We start from the raw sequence: 23,185 nt of genomic DNA on the forward strand, positions 1-23,185 counted from the left end.
AGACAGAAGAGACTGAGGATACTGTCATCAATGGGTCAGGCAGCAAGGGTAGAGAGAAAAGGACAGTTGACCCTTTATTTGAACTGATGTCTCAACCTGAAATATCGACTGTTGACTTCCTCTGGACGCTGCTTGACCTGAGTTTGTGTCACAGTCAGAATCAGGTTTAATATCACTGGCATATCTCCTGAAATTTGTTATTTTCCAGCAGCAGTACATTGCAATACATATTCATAATTTACAGTATGAAATATATATTAAAAATTAAATAAAGTAACTGGTGCAAAAAAGAGAAAAAGTAGCGAGGTGATGCTCTTGGGTTCACTTTCCATTCAGCAATCTGATGGCAGAGGGGAAGAAGCAATTCCTGAAATGTTGAGTTTCTTAAGGCTCCTGTAGCTTCCCTTTGATTGTGGCAATGAGAAGAGGGTGTATCCTGGATGATGGGGGTCCCTGATGATGGATGCCACCTTTTTAAGGCATCACCTTTTGAAGGTGTCCTCCATGCTGGGGAGCTGGCTGAGTTTGTAACTTCCCGCAGCTTTTTCTTATCCTGTGTAGAGGACTCTAATCAGTCAGAGAGTCCATTCTCATGTACGGATGCGAGAGGTGGACACTCACCAAGACGATGCAGGAGGATGAACCCTGGGCGCCCTCCCAAGACTATGGTCAACAAGCTCCTAGAAGACAGTGGCGCGGCTAATGTAGATGAACTGAACACACTGATGAGGGAGAGGGAGAAGTGGAGAGTCCGTCATCGTGCCCAATGCCGGCCCCCTAGGCCTGAGTCGACGTAGTAGTAGTAGTAGTAGTAGTAGTAGTAGTAGTGGTCCCTCCATACCAGACAGTGATGCAACCAGTTAGAACTCTGTCCAGGGTACACCTGTGAGAGTCTTTGGTGACATACCAAGTCTCTTCAAACGCCTAGTGAAACATAGATGCTTATTTGTAATTGCATCAATATTTTCAGGAGAGATCTTCAGAGATGTTGACCCCTAGGAACTCACCTTTTCCACTGCTGATCCCTTGATGAGGACTGGTAAGTGTTCCCTCAACTTCCCCTTCCTGAGGTCCATAATCAATCTCTTGGGCTTACTTATGTTCAGTGTAAGGTTGCTGTTGTTACAGCAATCCCCGGGTTTAATCCTAGCCTAATCATGGGACAATTTACAATGACCAACCGGTGCACCTTTGGTCTGTGGGAGGAAATCGGAGCGTGCGGAAGAAATCCATGTGATCATAAGGGTTACAAAACTCCTTCCAGGTAGTGGCGGGATTTTTTTCCTGATCTGCACTAATTGTGGTCTCCCGGTAAGGAAGTCAAGGATCCGGTTTCAGGGGGAGGTACATGGGCCCAGGTTTTGAGCTGGGAGTAGAACTGAGGGTACAATTGCGTCGAACGCTGAGCTGTAATCAATAAGCAGCAGCCTGACGTCGGTATTGCTGTTGTCCAAGTGATGCAAGGCCGAGTGGAGAGCCAGTGAAATTGCATCTGCTGCAGACCTACTGTGGTGAGGCAAATGCAGTAGCTCCAGGTCCTCCAGCAGCATTGAACTTTTGCTAAGCTCCGAATGTCCTTAAGTCTTTTATTGCCACTGGAGTATAGTAAACCAAGTGTAATCATAGTAGTAATGTGGAAAACAGCAAGATCTCAAAAGCTGATAATGATCAGCTAATCTGATTCAGTTCAGGGGGAATATAAAACATTCAAAGTTCAAAGTACAAAGTTCAAAGTAAATTTATTATCAAAAGTACATGTGTGACACGGTATACAACAATGAGATTCATTTCTTGCAGGCATACATAGTAAATCCAGGAAGCCTGGTAAATGAATCACATTAAGGATGGGTTTGGAGTGGAAGTCAATCCATTGGTGTGAATCCAGCCTTGAAAAAATCCTGCTGCTTTCTATTATTACTTCAATGAACTTGTTAGATACTGATCTGATTAAAGCGAGCAGTTGGAGGCCTAGGTTCAAATTTCTGCTGCATCTTTGACTGGTAGATTAAAATCCAGATCTTAAAAGACTGAGACTGTCTGTGAAGGTGTGCACTAGCAATATCGAAACCCAAGTGTGGAGGAAAGACAGACTCTGACGTAGAGACAGTGCCGAGTTTATTCATAATAATTCCAAATGGATGTTGGTGGCTCGGCTCGGCGGGAAGTAACCTTCTCAAAACTAGGACCCTGCAATTAGCGCTAATTGGGCATCCACTTACATAATACAAGTAACACAGATCACTGAGCGATTGAAATAAACTTAACAAGCCTGAAGAAAAAACACCAGGAGACTGTATTATAAAGAGTGAAAGAGTGAGTCACTCAAGAAAAACACAAGAAACTCTAAACGATTAATGATTCTCATTTAAACAACAATTAATTAATTAGGTCCTTGAAAAAGCTTGGCGCCCAATGCAGGCCTGAAGAGCTCATTACACTGTAATTGGATTAAATTATTTATCTGCATGTGGATAAATAAAGGGACCAGCCTGAAATGACTGTTTATTGGATGCTGGCTGACCTGTTGAGTTCCTCCAGCATTTTGTGCTTGTTGTTGGCTAATGTTGCACATTATTATTAAAAGGAGAAAATATTGGAAATACTCAGCAGTTCAGCCAGCATCTGTGGGAAGAGAAACAGAAATAATGTTTCAGGTAAACACCATTTTTCAGGAATAGGAAGGAGAGAGAAGAAGCTCGTTAAGCAGCTGGGAGGGCAGAAGGGAGAGTGTCTCTGCTAGGGTAACCAAGGGTAAGCAAGCTGTAAACAAGGTTACTTGGTCAGTGAGAGAATGAGAATGCTGAGAAAAGAATGCCGAGTTATGAAATGCCGAACAGGAAGACAAACTGAACTGACAAACTGAGGAGGCCATGTATGGACATATCTGAATGGGAATGGGAAGCAGAGTTGAAGTCGGTAGCTACCAGGAGATCCTGTCTGTTGTGGCGGACGGAGTGGAGGTGCTCGACAAAGCAGTCCCCCAGTCTGCGTCGGGTTTCACCGATGTAGAGGAGGCTGCACCAGGAGCACCAGATGCAATAGATGACCCCAACAGACTCAAAAGTGAAGTGTTGTCTCACCTGGAAGGACTCTTTGAGGCCCTGAATGGTTGCTAGAGATGAGGTGTAGGGACAGGTGTAGCACTTACGCTTACAGGGATAAGTGCCAGGTGGGAGATCCGTGGGGAGGGACGTGTGGACCAGGGAGTTGCAGAGGGACCGATCCCTGTGGAAAGCGGAGAGGGGTGGAGAGGGAAAGAAGTGCTTAGTGGTGGGGTCCTGTTGAAGGTGGCGGAAGTTGCGGAGGATAATGTGCTGGATCCGGAGGCTGGTGGGGTGGTAGGTGAGGACAAGGGGAACTCTGTCCCTGTTGTGGTGACGGGAGGATGGGGTGAGGGCTGAAGTGCAGGAAATGGAGGAGATGCGGGTGAGGGCATCATTGATGACGGTAGAAGGGAAACTACAATCCTTAAAGAAAGACGACATTTGAGATGTCCTGGAACGGAAAGCCTCATCCTGGGAGCAGATGCGGCGGAGACGGAGGAACTGGGAATAGGGAATGGCATTTTTGCATGTGGCGGGAAAGGAAGAGGTATATTTTATCATGTTCCTCCAAGTACCCTGCAACCTCATATTCGATTCCAACATTGTCCCAACTACTAAAATCAGACTAGCTGGCCTATAATTTCCTTTCTTTTGCCTCCCCACCCCACAAGAGTAGAGTTACACTTGCAATTATCCAGTTATTCAGAACTCTGAATCAGAAGAATCTAGTGATTCTTGAAAGATCATTATTAATTCTTCCACAATCTCTTCAGCTACCTCTTTCAGAACCCATACATGTTGCCTTTGTTATACTAATGTCAGTACAAGAAAAACATCAGTACTTCTGGAAAACTAGACTAAATGTGCTAAAACTGCACGGCAAGCCGGTGTCTGTGAAACTGGGTTTGCATTTCAAATGGAAGCGTTCATCACAGCTACAGTATTCAGTCTGTAAAAGCTTTAGGCACATATTTACGTATATATAAGGCTGTGCCTAAGACATTTGCACAGTACTGTAGTAATTTTTTGTATTACACTGTACTTCTGCAAAAAAAAAAACAAATTTCATGACATATGGGAGTGAAAATAAACATGATTCTGATATGGTTCTCTGCTGTGCACTGACAGTGGGAAGGGGGCAGGGAGAGGGGAATCGTGGTTGGGAAAGGGGGCAGAGAGAGGGGAATCGTGGTTGGGAAAGGGGGAAGGGAGAGGGGAGAGAGCAGGAGAACCAGCAAAAACATTCTGTAATGATCAATGAACCAAATGTTTGGAATCAAGTTACCTTGCCTGGTATCTCAGGGTTGGATGTATCTGCACCCACGCAACCACCACCCACCCCTGGCACTTCTCTACCATACCCCTGTCCCACACCCCTCCACCCTCGCCATTCCAAACACCTTCTATTCCCACCAGATTTACAAACCCGCTGTCCACTCCACGCTGACAATGCAGAATTGTGCAAAAGTCTTGGGCACCCCAACTATATATATATGTGCCTCAGACATTTGTTCAGTACCATACGTTAAAGTATTCCATCTTCGACATTAGGCGAGCTTTCTCTTGCAATTCCTGACCAAGCTACTTGGCAGCTCCATCATTTTCTGTGTAACCGTAATTCCACCCTTCCGTTTCTCTTGACTATCTCTCATATTTTCAAATCATACAGCCAGTATGAGATTCCAAGGAATGTGTAATATCTACAAGACAATTTGGGATCAGTGACTGTTTGACATTCACCAGCTGTTAACGAGAGTTTCACAACACTCTTCCCACTTTAGGTCACATTTCAGTTCATGTCCTAGAGCTAAAAGTACAGTGGTGCAATAGATTGCATAACTATTTCCCTCAAGAATTTCAGAATGAGGACTGACCTGTTTGGAATAGAAACTAGCCAGTCTTCTCTGACTGGTTATAAACTTCACATCATGCTGAATAGTGAAAGAACCATCTGTTTTAGTTAAAACTTTTTTTTAAACTTTTGATTAAAACCTTCATTGAAATGAAGAATCTCAGATGCGCCTTAAAGTCACCCTTTGAACAGTATTACCCAGCACACAAAGTGACTTTTCCCACCTCCTACAGCCGGCATTGCTTTGGGCTCTGAGTAGAACTGGCATTTTGATGCCAAGTCACCCTCAATGACGCTCATTATGTTTCGTGGATTCGTGCCTACTTGGAGCAGGATCCAGTCAGTCCAAACACATTTTGAGTAAAATCTTTATAGAAAGGAAAATTTCTTTCCTTCTGTTAAGCTGAATTTGTGCCAGAGTTAAAAAGATGTTGCACCTACTGACTCTCCAGAACCTCAGTGTAATCCATCACTATAAACGTGCAAAATGAAAATCATTTTGCTGATTAATAGTGGAATAGAATTAAGCAGCTATTCATTTGCCCTTCGACAATCTTTTGTAATGCATTCAATGTTTATGATCTGGTCTCTCGAACATTAGAGAGACCAAACACAGATAGAGCATTTGCATTCAGTCCACAGGGGCTGAGCTTCCGGTTGCCAGGTACCTTACTTCCCATCCCACTCCAGTTGGACCTGTCATTTTACAGACTCCTGCGTTGTGACCAATGCAAGGTTGAGGAACAACACTTCATCTTCTGTCTGGACATATTGCAGTACTCAGTACTGAATTTTACAACTTCAGTATACCAGCGTTCTCGGTCAGTATCAGCCATTCATCTGTGATATAAAGTCATCTCATTTGTTTAATTTTTGTTTCTCTGGAAATGGAGGACACAGGATAAGAAAAAGCTGCGGGAAGTTACAAACTCAGCCAGCTCCCCAGCATGGAGGACACCTTCAAAAGGTGATGCCTTAAAAAGGTGGCATCCATCATCAGGGACCCCCATCATCCAGGATACACCCTCTTCTCATTGCCACAATCAAAGGGAAGCTACAGGAGCCTTAAGAAACTCAACATTTCAGGAATTGCTTCTTCCCCTCTGCCATCAGATTGCTGAATGGAAAGTGAACCCAAGAGCATCACCTCGCTACTTTTTCCTTCTATCCCTATGTCACTCTGCCCCCTCCCCCAGCTCCCTCATGGTTCTGCCTCCTTCTTCTACTACCCATTGTTTTCAGGGCTATGATGTCATTGCTTCCCCTCCCCCAGCCCTTTGTCTTTCAAATTACTGGTCTATCAACTGACGCTACAAGCATTCTTCAAATCCTTCCCCATCTTTCATTTTTCAGCCGTGACGAAGGGTTCCGGCCCGAAACGTCGACTCATCGTTTCTGACTGATACTGCCCGACCTGCTGAGTTCATCCAGCGTACTGAAAGTGTTGCTTTGATCTTTTACAGCATCTGCAGGTTATTTTGTGGTGATAAAATAGGCTAACATCAGCCAGTTTTTCCTTAAGGAAATCTGTTGGAATTCCTTGAGGAAATAACAGGTAGGAGAGACAAAGGAGAGTTTAGATGTTGCATACTTGGATTTGCAGAAGGCATTTGACAAGGTGCCACACATGAGTCTGCTAAACAAAATCAGAGCCCCTGGTGTACAGGAAAGATACTAGCATGGATAGTATATTGGCTGACTGGCAGGAGGCAAAGTGTGGGAATAAAGGGGTGCTTTTCTGGTTGGCTGCCGGTGACCAGTGGTGTTCTGCAGGGGTTGGTGTTGGGGTTGCTCCTTTTCATGTTACATGTCAATAATTGGATGATGGAATTAATGGATTTGTGGCCAAGTTTGTGGAAAATACACAGATAGATGGATGGGCAGGTACTGCTGAGGATGCAGGGAATCTGCAGAAGGACTTAGACAGATTAGGAGAATGGGCGAAGAAGCAGCATATAGAGTATAGTGTAGGAAATATATGGTTATACACTTTGGTAGAAGGAATAAAGGAGTAGACTATTTTTTACTGGGGAGGAAATTCAAAAATCAGTGGTGCCAAGGCACTTGGGATTCCTCCTGCAGGATTTCCTAAAGATTAATTTGCAGGTTGAGTCTGTGGTAAGAAAGGCAAATGCAATGTTAGCATTCATTTTCAGAGGACATGAATATAAAAACAAATATGTACTGCTGAGGCTTTATAAAGGCACTGGTCAGACTGCACTTGGAGTATTGTTCACCCCTTTTCTAAGAGCAGATGAGGTTCCAGAGGAAGTTCACAAGATTGATTTTGGGAATAAAAAGATTAATGAACGAAGAGTGTTTGATAGCTCTGAGCCTGAACTTGCTGGAGTTCACGAGAATGAGGGGGATCTCATTGAAACTTGTTGAATATTGAAAGGCCTAATAGAGTGGATGTAGAGAGGATGTTTTCTATAATGGGGGAGTCTAAGGCTGTGACCAGAGGGTACAACCTCAGAACAGAGGTGAGGAAGAACTTCTTTAGCCAGAAAGTTTTGTTTTTTTTGCACCATTATCTGTAAACTCTAGAGCAGGTGTTCCCAACTTTTTTTATTGCATGGACCAATACCATTAAGCAAAAGGTCCATAGACCCCAGGTTGGGAACCCCTGCTCCGGAGACTGTTGTATGTGAATATCCCAGGAGAAAAGCAGTTTTTGAGATACTCAAACCACCCTGTCTGGCACCGACCATCATTCCACCATCAATGTCACTTAGATCATATTTCCTCCCTATTCTGATGTCTGATCTGAACAACAACTGAACCTCTTGACCATGTCTACATGCTTTATGCATTGAGTTGCTGCCTCGTGATTGGCTGATTAGATATTTGCATTAACAGGCAGGTATATGGGGGTACTAAATAAAGTGGCCACGGAGTGTCAGTCAGTGATCAATTTCCAGTACTACTTCCCAAATTCGAGAAAGTCCAAAGCCACACACACATAATGCTGGAGGAATTCAGCAGGCCAGGCAGCATCAAAGCTTGAAACGTTGACTATTTGGTCTGTTCCATAGATGCCCCAGGACAAACTCATGGTTTCCCATTGCTAAGTCCACTAGAATTTCTCCCTCCCTGCTCCTAATCATTCCCATCCACCCATTTCCCCAGGTTCACAAGGATGACACCCTTCACGCCATTGCTTTCAAGATGCCCTTCTTAATTCTGGTTTCCCTTCTGTCACAGCTGGCAGTGTTCTCAACCACATTCATCCCATTTCCTACATTTCTTCTCTCAGCCGCTCTGCTCCAGCCAGTACAAATCTAGACCTACCCTTGTCCTCAGATCCATAGTTAACAAATCAGCCTGTCATTTCCGCCACCTTGAATGTGATGTCACCAGTGGGCACAACTTTCCCTTTCCTTTCCGCATTCAGCAGACTGTTTTCTCTACAACGCCTCTGTTCACTTTTCAGCCTCCTCTCTTGCCCACTCCTCTTCTCAACACGGCTTCCCATGTAACAAGTGGACACAAAGCCTGCCCTTGTAACCCTTCCTGCCACCAGGTACTCGACACGGTACGGTATGGTAGGTTTGCGGTTACGCAATGCTTTATAGCACCAGCTGCAAGATAGGGGATTGGTTCCTGCTGCTGTCTGTAAGCAGTTTGTACGTTCTCTCCATGGTCACATGGATTTCCTTCAGCTGCCCCTTTTTAAAATGTATTTATTGAGCTACAGCGTGGAGTAGGTTTTTCTGGCCCTTTGAGCCGGACTGACCAGTAATCCCCCAACGGGACAATTTACAACGACCAATTAGCCTACTTACATACGTCAATGACCAATTAACCTACCTACGTACGTCTTTGGACTGTGGGAGGAAACTGGAGCACCTGGAGGAAACCCACGCGGTCACGGAGAGAATGTACAAACTCCCTACAGGCAGCAGTGGGAATTAAACCTGAGTCTCTGGTACTGTTAAGCATTGTGCTAACCACTATACTACGTTGCCTTCGGTTGGCACTGGAAGCATGGCGACACTTGCCCAGCACAATCCGTGCTGATGTGATTTGGCGCAAATGACTCATTTCATTGTATATTTAGTTGTTTCGATATACATGTGACAAATAAAGCTAATTTTTAACACTACTTCCAGGTAAAGAAATAATTAGCTTATAGTTTGTATTCAATACTCTTGAGCTGGTGCCCTCTGCATTGGAGAAACCAAATACAAATGAACTAATTGCTTTACAGAACACTTCCGTTCATTAATAAGGGTGACCCTAAGCTAGCAGATGCCTGCCACGTTAATCCTTCATCCACTCTCACTTTCATCTCTCTGATTTAGGCCTCTACCACTATCGCACGTTGCAGCCTTTCAAGACACCACAGCTCCAACAATTTCAGGTGAAATTTCCATTAGGATCTGCTATTTCCATTATTTCATTTTTATTTCGGATTTCAGCAATTTGCAGGATTTTTACTTCTCAGCATTTTGTATTTCACAGTTTCACCATTCTTTATCTTTTCTTCTCTCCTTCAGTAACCTCCTTCTGGTTACATCTCTCAGATTATCTGATTAATCTTCACCATTACTTCTGCCTCCAGCTTATTATTTGCTTTGCTCTTTCTATCATGTCCACATGATAAAACATGTTTGTTTTCAAACACTTCTGAGTGCTGAGGAAATGTCATTAACATTGTTGCGTTAACATACAAGTATATGAAATAAAGCAGGAGTAATCCATTGTGCTATTTCTGCCATTCAATAAAATCATGACTAATCGTACAAGACAGAACCACTTCCCTATGCTAACTCCATAACCATATGATGGTTATGACTGAAAATAGTCATAGAATACTATAGCACAGAAACAAGCCCTTCCGCCCATCTAGTCTGTGCCGAACTTTTAATCTGCCTATTTCCATTGACCTGCACCCACACCATAGCCCTTTATACCCCTCTCATCCATGGACCTATCCAAATTTCTCTTAAATGGTGAAATTGAACCTGCATCCACCACTTCCATTGGCAGCTCGATCCACATTCTCTCAGTTCTCTGGGTGAAGAAGTTCCCCTTCACATTTCCCTTAAACATTTCATCTTTCCCCCTTGACCCATGACCTCCAGCAAAATCCATGCATAAGAAATGGGAGAAGCAGGTGACTCGGCACCTCAAGCCTGCCCCACAGTTGATTATGATCACAGTGAATCAGTCCTGAACATTATCTCTTCTTTTGTTCCAATTCCTCAAAGCTGTAATAGAGTCATAGAGTCATACAGTCCAGAAACAGGCTCTTCAGCCTAACTCATCAACGCCAACACTCAATTCCTTGATCCTACAAAAATTTATCTACCTGTTCTTTAAATATTTCTAATGATATAGTCTCCACGACCTTCCAGGATAGAAAATTACAGAGATTCATCTTCGTCTGGAGAAGATCTACATGTTGAAACTTCTTTGTGAAGAAACCTTATATCATCTGGAGGTGGAAAAAAATCCTTCTTAAATCTGCATGGATGACCCTTCTCTTATTTTGAGAATATGACCCTTTATTCTAGACATCTGAGCTAGGAGAAATCATCAACTCCACAATGGCTCTATCAAACCCGGTAAGAATTTTGCATGATTCAATAATCACACGAGTTTACAGGCCTAGTCTTACAAACTCTGTTCATATGGCAATGTGCTTACATTACTGAAGTGTAGTAAAGCCAAAGTGGACTAGATATTTAAATACTAAGGAAATCAAATATGGTTTTAATGTTGGAATGGGGAACTGAGTTAAAAGATCAACCTTGGTCCTATTGAATTGAAGTGCAGGTACAGCATGGCACGCTGTAGTGGGTTTAATTTCTACCACTTTCTCTAAGGAGTTTGTATGTTCTCTCTGTGACTGTGTGGGTTTCCTCCAACGTTGCAAAGCAGGTTAATTGGTCAGGTGGGTGTAATCGGGCAGCAGGGGCTCATCGGGCCAGAAGGGTCTGTTACCGTGCTGTATCTCCAAATAAAATAAAAATAAATAAAAGTGTGGGGGGTGAATGGTCCACTCCTGCCTCTATATCCAAAGTTCTTATGTGGAGAAATCAGAGGGAGTAAATCATATTGTTGAGGCCCTGGGGCAACCAAGCACGAGAAGGGGAAGGCAGTAATGTTGCTGGTGACAGATTTCAAAGATTTGAGATGTTAGTAGGTCCACCGGCATCATCTACTACAGATGAGAGCAGAACGATACCACACCAGCAGATATCTTCGAAAGCTGCAGGGTTGACAGGTGACTATGTGGACAAACTGAAGATATTGACAAAATAGGGTAACATTCGAACGTTTTCAGATCAACCATTGAGATATCATTTAGTGTCTGGATTGATAACTGAGAATATTTACGATATTCTGGACTTAACGTTCAAGTGAGAACAGACTTGAGTGCTGCAGCCAATTAGGGTTGGTATTCAAAAACATTTGATCACTTCACTTAGGACACTATTCCGAAGTGTAACAAGGAACAAGCCCACAGGAATGGTTCTGGTAGCTTGATTATCTTCCAGCAGCTCAGTCATGTGGATTTTAATTTTGGGAAGAAAGAAGTAAACGTGTAATTGCTCCTAAGGCTATGCAAGATGTTCCCAGATGCATATGATTAAACACATATTGCTCGGCCATGAGCAATTAAGATGTCAAGTACTTACTTAGCTTATTAATAATTGTTCTTTTGTCACGTATAGGTTTATACATTGCTCACTGTTTATGGGTCTGCCTGAAATTCTTATTTCCAAGGTAGTGGCAAACCTTTCAATTCTTCAGTATTATGGATGTTAATAAATGAGTTCCGTGGGAAACCAGCAGGCCATCTCTGTGGAACAGGTGGAAGACATTGTTATGGATGTACAGGAGCTATTCAGCCTCAAGTTCCCTATGCAATAAGGCACAATGCTCACATTGGCACAGAGCAGAGCAAGTTTTATGGGGGATGGGTGGGTGGGTGTGAGAGTGGTTAAGTTCCCAAATAATTTGTTTCAAGAATTCTTCATTCAAAAAGAATTCAGAAAGATTTGTTTCAAGCTCGGGGAGGAAATTGATGAGACCACTGCTGACAATAGGAAAAGCAAGACCACAGTGGTAATGGATAACAGCAAAATGGTCCAAACACAACAGTGGGACGAAAAAGAAACAACTGGTTAGAGAACTGAGGAGCTGACGTCTACCAAGGGAGATGTGGTGTGTACGAGAATACATCAGAAGGAAATTTTTGACCTAGAGCAAGGATCGGATTGGTTCTTTTCAATGATACACACTTGCTGCTTTTCTACTGGAGTTTCCCCTCAGTATTTGGTATAAGTAAGACTTACTTTTCGTGGCATTTTTGGTTACATTTTGTAGCCTTGAACTGTTTTTTTAAAGTAAACTTCATGGACTATGCTGGGATCTTACATATGACTTTGCAAGCCAATGTAATAGTGTGCACTCCTTGATGATCTTTCATAATGGAGCGATTACACATTTAGAATCTGAAATCGCTCAGATTTGCATGATCAAAAGCGGTTCCTTTGTGCTAATTAGAAATTATCTTGTGACATCCTTCATAGAAAATAACAACTTTAATTTTGGATATAATCAAGATAAGATGAAGGTTTTTAATTTGGGGAAGAAAGGAGTCAATGTGTAATTGATTTAAGGTGTTCCTAGATGCATATGATTAAAGAAAAAATATTGTTCAGCAGTGAGCAATTAAGATGTCAAGTATTTACTTAGCCTAATAATAATTGTTCTATTGTCATGAATATGCTTAATAATACAAATTATACATTGCTCTGTTATACTATGGTTCCTGAAATTTTGATTTCCAAAGATGTGGCAAACCCTTGCAATTTTTCAGTATTACAGACATTAATAACTATAGAGCTAATAGATAGATAGACGGATAGACATACTTTATTGATCCCGAGGGAAATTGGGTTTCGTTACAGTTGCACCAACCAAGAACAGAGTATAAATAAAGCAATATAAAACCAAAAATAATTAAATAATAATATGTAAATTATGCCAGATGGAAATAAGTCCAGGACCAGCATATTGGCTCAGGGTGTCTGACCCTCCAAGGGAGGAATTGTAAAGTTTGATGGCCATAGGCAGGAATGACTTCCTATGATGCTCTGTGTAGCATCTCAGTGGAATGAGTCTCTGGCTGAATGTACTCCTGTGCCCACCCAGTACATTATGTAGTGGATGGGAGACATTGACCAAGATGGCATGCAACTTGGACAGCATCCTCTTTTCAGACACCACCGTCAGAGAGTCCAGATCCATACCCACAACATCACTGACCTTACGAATGAGTTTGTTGATTCTGTTGGCGTCTGCTACCCTCAGCCTGCTGCCCCAGCACACAACAGCAAACATGATAGCACTGGCCACCACAGACTCATAAAACATCCACAGCATCGTCTGGCAGATGTTAAAGGACCTCAGTCTCCTCAGGAAATAGAGACGGCTCTGACCCTTCTTGTAGACAGTCTCAGTGTACCAAAAGAATGGTCCTGTGTACAAATGGTGCAAAAACAAGCCTAATAGTGTCGTGGCTAGTGCAAAGCTATTACAACTCAGGGTGTCAGAGTTCACAGTTCAGTTCCGGCGCCCTCTGTAAGGTGTGTTCTCTGTGGAATGCGTGGGGTTCCCCCGGGTGCTCCAGTTTTCTCCCACTGCCCAAAGATGTACCATGAAGGTTAAATAGTCATTGTAAATTGTCCCATGATTAGGTTAGGGTGAAATCGAGGTTGTTGCGATTTGCAGTGGTGACATGGCTCTAAGGTCCTATTCAGCGCCGTATCTAAGTAAGTAGATAAATACAATAACTGTTGGAGAGAATGGGAGTCTTGTCACAATGGTTCTCTCAAGTGATGCTATGTCTTAGTTTGGAGAAAATTAGAAGTCGAAACTATGTTTGATTTTGTGAAAAGATGGGGTCCATTTGCTCATTATTATCATTTGAGTTAATTGATACATTTCCTCCACCATCTAATTGTAAATTTTTGGTACTTTTTTTTCTTGCTGGCGGTTTGATGTTTGTCTTTAGAAGCATTTTGTATGACGCATGGCTCCGGGGTTGAACACCTAATGGGTTTTTTTCCTCAATTTTTCTTGCTTAGTAGGGGTTTTTTCCCTCTTTTTTTAAATCACCAAAATTTTTTCGATCTTTTTAATAATGCTTTTTTTCTTGAGACATTGTAAGTGTTACTTACTTCGATGTATTCTTGTAAATTTTGGATAATAATAATAAAAAGATTTGAAAAGAAAGGAAAGAATGGGAGTCATCATTTGGGTTTGGGAGGCACCATGAAGTCTGTAGATAGTAGGCATGTGCAGAATGCAATTCCAACAAAATAGTTAAGGAAAACGGTAGTTGGATGATTGTGGCTCAACTACCCATGACAGGGAGAAAAAGTACATCCCAGAATGAGAATGAACATAAGCAGCTTTTTGCAAGAGAGGTGGTCAAGGTAAAGACAGCCAAGCACCAGCCAGCTGCAGTGCAGACTGCGTCTGATGCCTGTTCATCTGACGAGGACTGTGATACTTGGGCTGAAAGGAGAGCTTAGCAGTTATATGTGAGACCGTTCTGAGGCAGTAGTTTCATCAAGAGAGAGGTCTTACCTGGGGATACGAATTGACGATAAACTGGACTGGTCTAAGAACACTGAGGCTGTCTACAAGAAGGGTCAGAGCCGTCTCTATTTCCTGAGGAGACTGAGGTCCTTTAACATCTGCCGGACAATGCTGAGGATGTTCTACAAGTCTGTGGTGGCCAGTGCTATCATGTTTGCTGTTGTGTGTTGGGGCAGCAGGCTGAGGGTAGCAGACACCAACAGAATCAACAAACTCATTCGTAAGGCCAGTGATGTTGTGGGGATGGAACTGGACTCTCTGACGGTGGTGTCTGAAAAGAGGATGCTGTCCAAGTTGCATGCATCTTGGTCAATGTCTCCCATCCACTACATAATGTACTGGGTGGGCACAGGAGTACATTCAGCCAGAGACTCATTCCTCCGAGATGCAGCACAGAGCGTCATAGGAAGTCATTCCTGCCTGTGGCTATCAAACTTTACAACTCCTCCCTTGGAGGGTCAGACACCCTGAGCCAATAGGCTGGTCCTGGACTTATTTCATAATTTGCTGGCATAATTTACATATTACTATTTAACTATTTATGGTTCTATTACTATTTATTATTTATGGAGCAACTGTAATGAAAACCAATTTCCCCGGGGATTAATAAAGTATGACTATGACTAAAGCATACTGTTGTCACAAACTAAGGCTTTCCTCCCTCAGTTTGGGTGAGACTAGAACCAGAGGTCATAGGCTTAGGTTGAAAGGTGAAATACTTCAGGGGACTACCTCACTCAGAGGGTGGTGCGAATGTGAAACAAGATGCCAGTGAAAGTATAGATGTATGTTCTATTGTAACGTTTAAGAGAAGTCTGGATTGGCACATGGATGAGTGAAGTATGGAGTGCTATGGTCTGGGTGCAGGTAGATAGACTAGGAAGAAGACGAGTTTTGGCACTGATTAGATGGGCCGAAGGGCCGGTTTCGGTTCTGTAGTGCTCTATAATTATAAGAAAGTCACATGACACACAGAAGAGGTGAAGCTGCAGACCAGAGAGTCGGAACATGATTTCCTTGGATGTGGTGATATCAACAAAGAACAAAGCTTTAGACAATAAGTGAATATTTTGGGTATTCTTTAAGGGTCCTGGATTAACAATGGTGCCTGCATACTTCACCATGGTCAACAAGTGAGGCATGCATTGCTTCGTGACAACAGTGAAGTACTAGAACAGAAGGCGCTAATTCAAAAGCAGAAGTCACTATGAGGTTGAAAAAGGGCAAAGTGGAGAAATAGACCAGTGAGTCAGACGTTCTGGCCCCTGAGCTGGTGAAACAGAGTCCATTAGGGCTCTGTCTCAAGTCAAAAGCATCACTATGTCAATGGAGCAATCAAACAAGGGCTTCCTGTGATTGTGAGGGAAGGTGCTCACCTTCTGAGCTTTTGTTTATCTGTCGTTCACAGCAGCTCTCCGAGCTCCCCAGAACAATGGAACAATTGCAAAGCTCGGCGGTGAAGCAGGCCAAAGATAGAATTTGTAATTCATTTGAACATTATCGGGGAGCTTGCTCACAAAGGTTTCAGAACAACAGCAAGGGAGCTCAGTTAGGTGACAAGCAAAGGATTCTGCACAAAGTATCTATAGCTAGGTAACGTCAATTGAGTCTAGATGGACCACGCAGAAAGGGAGGATGAAATTGCACAAATTCTGGGAAGAGCTCAGTATTTACTTGACTCCAGTGCACCCTGTTTTGATACTTGCTCTAGTTGTTAGTTGATTGCTTACTGCTTTCAGAAAAAGGCGTTCTGTTGATAACATCATTTCTATTACTTGCTTTTGTAAGGAGCAACAGTGAAGAATCTATGCTCTATGGACATTACAATGAGATGACAGATGCTAGTCCATTACTGGTTGCTTTAAAGAAACAACATTACCTTCACCTCTACAGAAATCACGGGTGGTGAACTAGGTTTGAGTACCAAGAATGGCAGAGTGACAAATGATATCTTCAAAGCTTTTCAAATAAAGCACAGCCATTTTGCATTCAGCCAAGTTCTATAAGAAGGTAAACATAGAAACATAGAAAATAGGTGCAGGAGTAGGCCATTCGGTCCTTCGAGCCTGCACTGCCATTCAGTATGATCATGGCTGATCATCCAACTTAGAACCCTGTACCTGCCTTCTCTCCATACTCCCTGATCCCTCTAGCCACAAGGGCCATATCTAACTCCCTCTTAAATATAGCCAATGAACTGGCCTCAGCTGTTTCCTCTGGCAGAGAATTCCACAGATTCACCACTCTCTGTGTGAAGAAGTTTTTCCTCATCTTGGTCCTAAAAGGCTTCCCCTCTATCCTCAAACTGTGACTCCTCGTTCTGGACTTCCCCAAGGTAATAGAAGTGATAGTATCCATTTGTTTATATGATTTAAAAGAAGTAAAAGGAAGTAAAGTTCCTAAAACCGAACCCAAGGAAAACCCTTGTAATGAATTAGATTCAAGATTTACCCAATGAGGGTTTAAAGATGCGTCCAAATCTTGTAGCCAAAGTTTTAAATATCGAATATTAATTGCCCAATAATAAAATCTAAAATTTGGGAGGGCAAGTCCCCCCCTCCTTCTTGGATTTCTGTAGATATCTTTTACCTAACCTAGGATTTTTATTCTGCCAAATATATGAAGAAATTTTTGAATCTACGTTATCAAAAAAAGATTTTGGGATAAAAATTGGAACCGATTGGAATATATACAAAAATTTAGGCAAAATGATCATCTTAATAACATTAATCCGACCAATCAAAGACAAAGAGATTGGGGACCATTTGGTAAATAAAAGTTTAATCTGATCAATTAAAGGTAAAAAATTAACTTTAAATAAATCTTTATATTTTTTGGTAATTGTTATCCCTAAGTATATAAATGAATCAGTAACCAATTTAAATGGTAAACGTCCATAAATAGGTACATGCTTATTTAAAGGGAATAATTCACTCTTACTAAGATTCAATTTGTAACCAGAAAAGTTACTAAATTGAGCTAACAGATCTAAGACAGCAGGAATTGACTTCCCCGGGTTAGAGATATATAACAACAAATCATCTGCATATAATGATAATTTATGTATTTCATTTCCACGGGTAATACCAACAATATTTGGCGAGTCACGGATAGCAATTGCTAAAGGTTCAAGAGCAATATTAAATAGTAAAGGACTAAGAGGGCAACCTTGCCTAGTACGACGAAAAAGAGATCAACCCTCCTACTGTATTTCATTGGTTTTCACAAACTATGGTGTGTTTGAATCTGGAGAAAATTAGAAGTGCAGTTTATGACCCTTCTATTAAGTTTGAAAAAATTTGGAGGCCATTTATTCAGCATTTTCATTTGATGTAATTTGATCATTTCCAAACTTGTTTTATTTCTCTGTACTATTGTTGGAGGGGAGTGGAGTCGTCGACACTGAGGTTTACTTCTTTTCCATTTTTAAGTTGTTAGTTTTGCCCAAGTCTTTTAGTTTAGTTTAGTTGTTTTTTTTTCTTTTGGGATGGGTTTTTTTTCTTGTTTTTTTCGCTTTTTCTTTCTTTTTCCTTTTTTTTTGCTTTATATTATCCGTGATCAGTTCTACATGTATGGGAGTTTTGGTAATTTTCACTATTTGGTTTTGCAATTACTCTTTTTTAAATGTAACAATGCATCTCATATTATCTGTATTATTGCTATGTTTTGTTTCTATATTTTGAAATCAATAAAAAGATTGAAAAAGAAAGAAGTGATAGTATCTTTGGCATACTGCCCATTATGCCTCTGGTGTTTAAGGCTGCATGAAGGTCCTCCATCACTGCTGGTGTTCAGGACTTCCTTCCATCATGTCTGTAGCTTCCACTTGGTTTTCACTACTATCAGTCATGCAAGTCCTGGGTGGAGACTCAGGAATACCATTGCTCTCAGATGTAGAAGGATTCTTGATTGTTATTTCCATAACAATTTTGTTTTACCAGTCGGGGTTATTAGCCCTGAGCTGAACCTCTGAACCCTCGAACCTGGAGGACCAGTGGATCACTATTAGTCTGGCCTCTACCCTTTGACCTGTTTGGCATGGGTGACCCTACCAAGAGCCAAAGCATAAAGCCCTGACTCCAGCCAACATAGCTCTCTGAGTCAGTGAGGCACGCAAACCTCCAAAACCTAGGGCAAGGGTTGTGGCCCGCTTGGCATATTTGGCTTCTACACACACTATATTCATGTTTTGAACATCAGTTATGTATACTTGCACCCTATAATAAATAAAGTCATCTTAAAATGATTTATTTCCTTGTTTATATCGAATTTTACAGGTTGTTGGTTTTCCTATCACTGCGTTATCTTGCTTTGTGGAGGGTTGGGTGAACGAAACATTGCCTCATTAGAAAGTTTATTTGCAAATTATAACAAAAATGAGAAAGTCTGCAGATGCTGGAAATCCACGGCAAAACAAACAAAATGCTGGAGGAACTCTGCAGGTCAGGCAGAAACTGTGGAAATGAATAAACATCGATGCTTCGGGCTGAGAGGCACTCTTCATCAAGACCAGAAAAAAAAATGAGAAGTCAGAGCGAGAAGGTGGGGTGGGGGGAGGAAGTGGTAGTGAAACCAGGAGAAGGGGAAGGGGTGAAGTAAAGAGCTGGGAACTTGATAGGTGACAGAGATAAAGAGCTGGAGGAGGGGGAATCTGATAGGAGAGGGTGGAGGATCATGGAAGAAAGGGAAGGAGGAGGAGCACCAGAGGGATGTGATGGGCAGGTTAGGAATGAGAAGAGAGAGAGAATCAGGTATGGGGAATGGTGAAGGCATTGGAGAGTGATTACTGCAAGTTCAAGAAATCAATGTTCATGCCATTAAGTTGGAGGTCGCCCAGAGGGAATATAAGGTGATGCTCCTCCAACCTGATTGTGGCCTCATTGCGGAGTAGAGGAGGCCTTGGACTGATATATCAGGCTGTAGAGGATTGTGTGTTTTGTAATTTATAAATCAGTTGCTCTTTGCTGCTCTTTGCTCTTTACTGTCACTTAGTGATCATCCTCTCTCGAAATGCTCTCAAGCACAGTGAACCTTCCACAGCATTTCCCGAGTCCTTCTTCAACCTCACTTGTAATGCTTGAGTTCCTACTTTGGAATATTCATCCATCTTTACTGACGTCCTCTCTTGTCCTTCAACAATGCATCAGAGTTCTTAGGAAAAGGAGGATGAAAAAAGTTCTGATTTACACAAAGCCAAGTAGAATTTGCAATGTTTAGGCACAATAGGTGCTCCTTAACTGCGAGTGCACTGTCCTGGTAAATTCTGTTATCATAATTTTTCTGTTTATTTAACCATATAACCATATAACAATTACAGCACGGAAACAGGCCATCTCGGCCCTTCTAGTCCGTGCTGAACTCTTACTCTCACCTAGTCCCACCGACCTGCACTCAGCCCATAACCCTCCATTCGTTTCCTGTCCATATAGCTTTCCAATTTAACTTTAAATGACAACATCGAACCTGCCTCAACCACTTCTGCTGGAAGCTCATTCCACACAGCTACCACTCTCTGAGTAAAGAAGTTCCCCCTCATGTTACCCCTAAACTTTTGCCCTTTAACTCTTTAACTCTCAACTCATGTTGTGAACATTTCACAATTACAGAGGTAGGTTATTTTACACAGGATGGCACGTGAGTGGCATGCAGTGCCAGGGGTGGTGGTGGAGGCAGATACATTAGGGACACTTAGACAGACACAAAGATGGAGGGCTGTGTGGGAGAGAAGGGCTAGGTTGATCTTGGAGTAGTTTAAATTGTCGGCACAACATCATGGGCTGAAGGACCTCTTCTATGCTGTACTGTTCTACATTCTTTCTGGTGTTGTCTACAATTCCCTTGCTGCTCCGTGTTTTTAGAATTAGGAAAGTGTAGGAAACCCCAGGACAGGGTGAGAGTCTCTGGGAAAAAATATAAGCTGCATAACTTCCTATGTGAGCAATGATTTCTCAATGAATTACATTCATGGCATTTTGGCATTCACCTCAGCCCTGGATCATCACTACCCAAGGTCCACTGCCTAGAACCAATGGGTTTAGGTAACGTGGGCAACAATGGTCAAATTTTGTTTATAACGTTCCTGTGAAGCATCTTATAACACTTTACCACATAAAAGTTGCCAAATAAATCCAATTTACTGTTATTTTCAGCATATAACAGGCCAATTATTGCCCGCCATGAAAATTGAATGCCATCAAACGCAGAGAACCTTGTAGATTCCGAGGGTGTTCACTGCAGAAAATCATGCTTGTCACTATTAAGTTAATTCATTGAGTAACATTAATTCATCATGACCCAGTCAGAAAGTTTACAATGTGCACAAGGATCTTCAATAATACAACCTGATAACAATCAGCGAGACAGAAAACAACTGTTAGTCATTCTTAACAGCTGCAAATTCATTCCTTATTCTAAGATGCCTAATAGAAATTGCACAACTGACTACTAAGGGAGAAAAAGCCAAATGGGGATAGTTGAAAGTAACCACTGTAGCACCGTGTACAACGACACCTCAAAGGTTATTTCTGCCATTCAGTACAGTGGGATTCCAGGAAGCAAATACTTCCAAAATGAATTAAATCATTTTTGTCCTGTTTACTTTAGAGAGTTAAAAGGAGTTAAACGTGGTTACATAATAAGTAACCTATTCTTGACTGAATATATAAACCCACATGTGGATTTAATACTCCTACCCTGCTAAATAAACAGGGACACCACAATGTTATAAAGTGACCTTTCTTCGACTTGAAGAATAAACAAAAACTCCAGCACAGTTGCAAACCACGGAACCCTTACCCTGCCGAATAATCAAGCAGTTTGCATATTTCGCAATGGAGTATTTCTTTTATACTGGATCTGCAGTAACTCCACAAACTACAGACTCACTTTCAAGGACCCTACAATTCATGTTCTTGGTATTATTTATTTATTCTTTGTTTGCACAATTTGTCTTCCTTTTGCACACACTGCCTATGCATAGCTTTTCATAAATTCTATTACATTTCTTTATTTTCCTATGAATGTCTGCAAGAAAATGAATCTCAAGGTAGCATATGATAACATGAATGTACTTTGATAATAAATTTACTTTGAACTTTGAATTCACTTGTACCTGCTAAGTAGAATCAGCTGACAAAGCTGAATGTCTACACGTATACAAGTAACAGGCTCATAACGGATTCACAAACCTACTCTCAATTGCATTCAGATAAACGGCTGTCTGTTGGGATGCTATTGCCATTTTAATTATAGATATGGAAGCTGGACTTAATTAAAACAGTATTATAATTTTTCTGGACAGTTGAAGCAAATAAGGGCAGTTGAAGAAAATACAATACTGAACTTGACAAAATAAGACTTCCTTTATCCACAATAGGTAAATGGTATTAGACTGTATTGTGCAATTAATCTTTCACAGAAAGAGAGTGGAGTGCTCCCTGCAACCAAAGATCTATAGCCATCTGTAGCAGATGGTTAGAATTTACTCTAGGATTCCTGCTGCATGATCTCATCACCAATCTGACAGAATCAATTAGATGGCTGTTTTAAAGGCACGAATGAAAAAGAACACACTAAATATAGATGGTAACGTAAAGGTGTCAATTTGTAGTGGATGATTCACTCCTGGATTCATCTGAAATAGGTGGCAATACTGCACTTTGGATCTCCTGAACATGACCTACAGAGATAGGGGACATAGTAAAATTTTTTTTTTGTATCTGTATTTACTCGGGAGATGGACACAGAGTCTAGAGAAGCGAGGCAAAGCAGCAGTGAGGTCATGGACCGTATACAGATTACAGAGGAGGGGGTGTTTGCTGTCTTGAGGCAAATTAGGGTGGATAAATCCCTAGGGCCTGACAAGGTGTTCCCTCAGACCCTGTGGGAGGCTAGTGCAGAATTTGCAGGGGTCCTAGCAGAGATATTTAAATATCCTTAGCCACGGGTGAGATGCCGAATGGTTGGGAGATTACTAATGTTTTTCTATTGCTTAAAAATGGCTATAAGAATAAGCTGATAAATTATAGGCCAGTGAACCTGACATCAGAGGTTGGAAAGTTATTGGAAGGCATTCTAAAGAACTGTATTTAGAAGTATTTGGACAGACAGGGATGGGATTAGAGAGAGTCAGCATGGCTTTGCGCATGGTGGGTCGTGTCTAACCGATCTTATAGTTTTTCAAGGCAGTTACCAGGAAAGTTGATGAAGTCAAGGCAGTCTACATGGACTTTAACAAGGCATTTGACAAGGTTCCGCATGGGAAGTTTCAGTTGCTCGGCATTCAAGATCAGGTAGTAAAATGGATTAGACATTGCTTTCATGGGAAAAGCCAGAGGGTGGTAAACTCAATGAGCAAATTTGCAGATGACACCAAGATCGGGGCTGTAGTGGACAGTGACAAAGACTATCAAAGCTTGCAGCGGGATTTGAACCAGCTGGAAAAATAAGTTGAAAAATGACAGATGGAATTTAATGCAGACAGGTGTGAGGTGGAAGAACAAACCAGAATAGGACTTAAATGGTGAGTAGTAGGGCATTGGGAACAGGGGGATCTAGGAAGACAGATCCATAATTCTTTCAAAGGTACGTGGGGTCGTTAAATGAGCTTTTGGCACATTGGCTTTCATAAATCAAATTACTGAGTAGAGAAGTTGGGATGTTATGTTAA

General features: G+C 41.8%; 1 protein-coding gene across 2 annotated transcripts in view; it reads right to left on the reverse strand.

Moving 5' to 3' along the window:
- Window positions 1–23,185, reverse strand: part of pid1 (phosphotyrosine interaction domain containing 1) — a 145,789-nt gene that overhangs the window by 17,848 nt on the left and 104,756 nt on the right. Inside the window, exon 1 of one of the 2 annotated variants that reach the window (XM_072255047.1) lies at window positions 4,569–4,664. The exons of the other annotated variant lie outside the window; for it this stretch is intronic. Within the exon in view, the coding sequence (XP_072111148.1) occupies window positions 4,569–4,592 (24 nt within the window). The 5' untranslated portion in view covers window positions 4,593–4,664. Of the gene's footprint in view, window positions 1–4,568; window positions 4,665–23,185 lie in introns of those variants that run through there. 2 annotated transcript variants of the gene reach the window in all.

Source organism: Mobula birostris, chromosome 4 (genome assembly GCF_030028105.1).
Source record: "Mobula birostris isolate sMobBir1 chromosome 4, sMobBir1.hap1, whole genome shotgun sequence".
Taxonomy (NCBI): Eukaryota; Metazoa; Chordata; class Chondrichthyes; order Myliobatiformes; family Myliobatidae; genus Mobula; species Mobula birostris.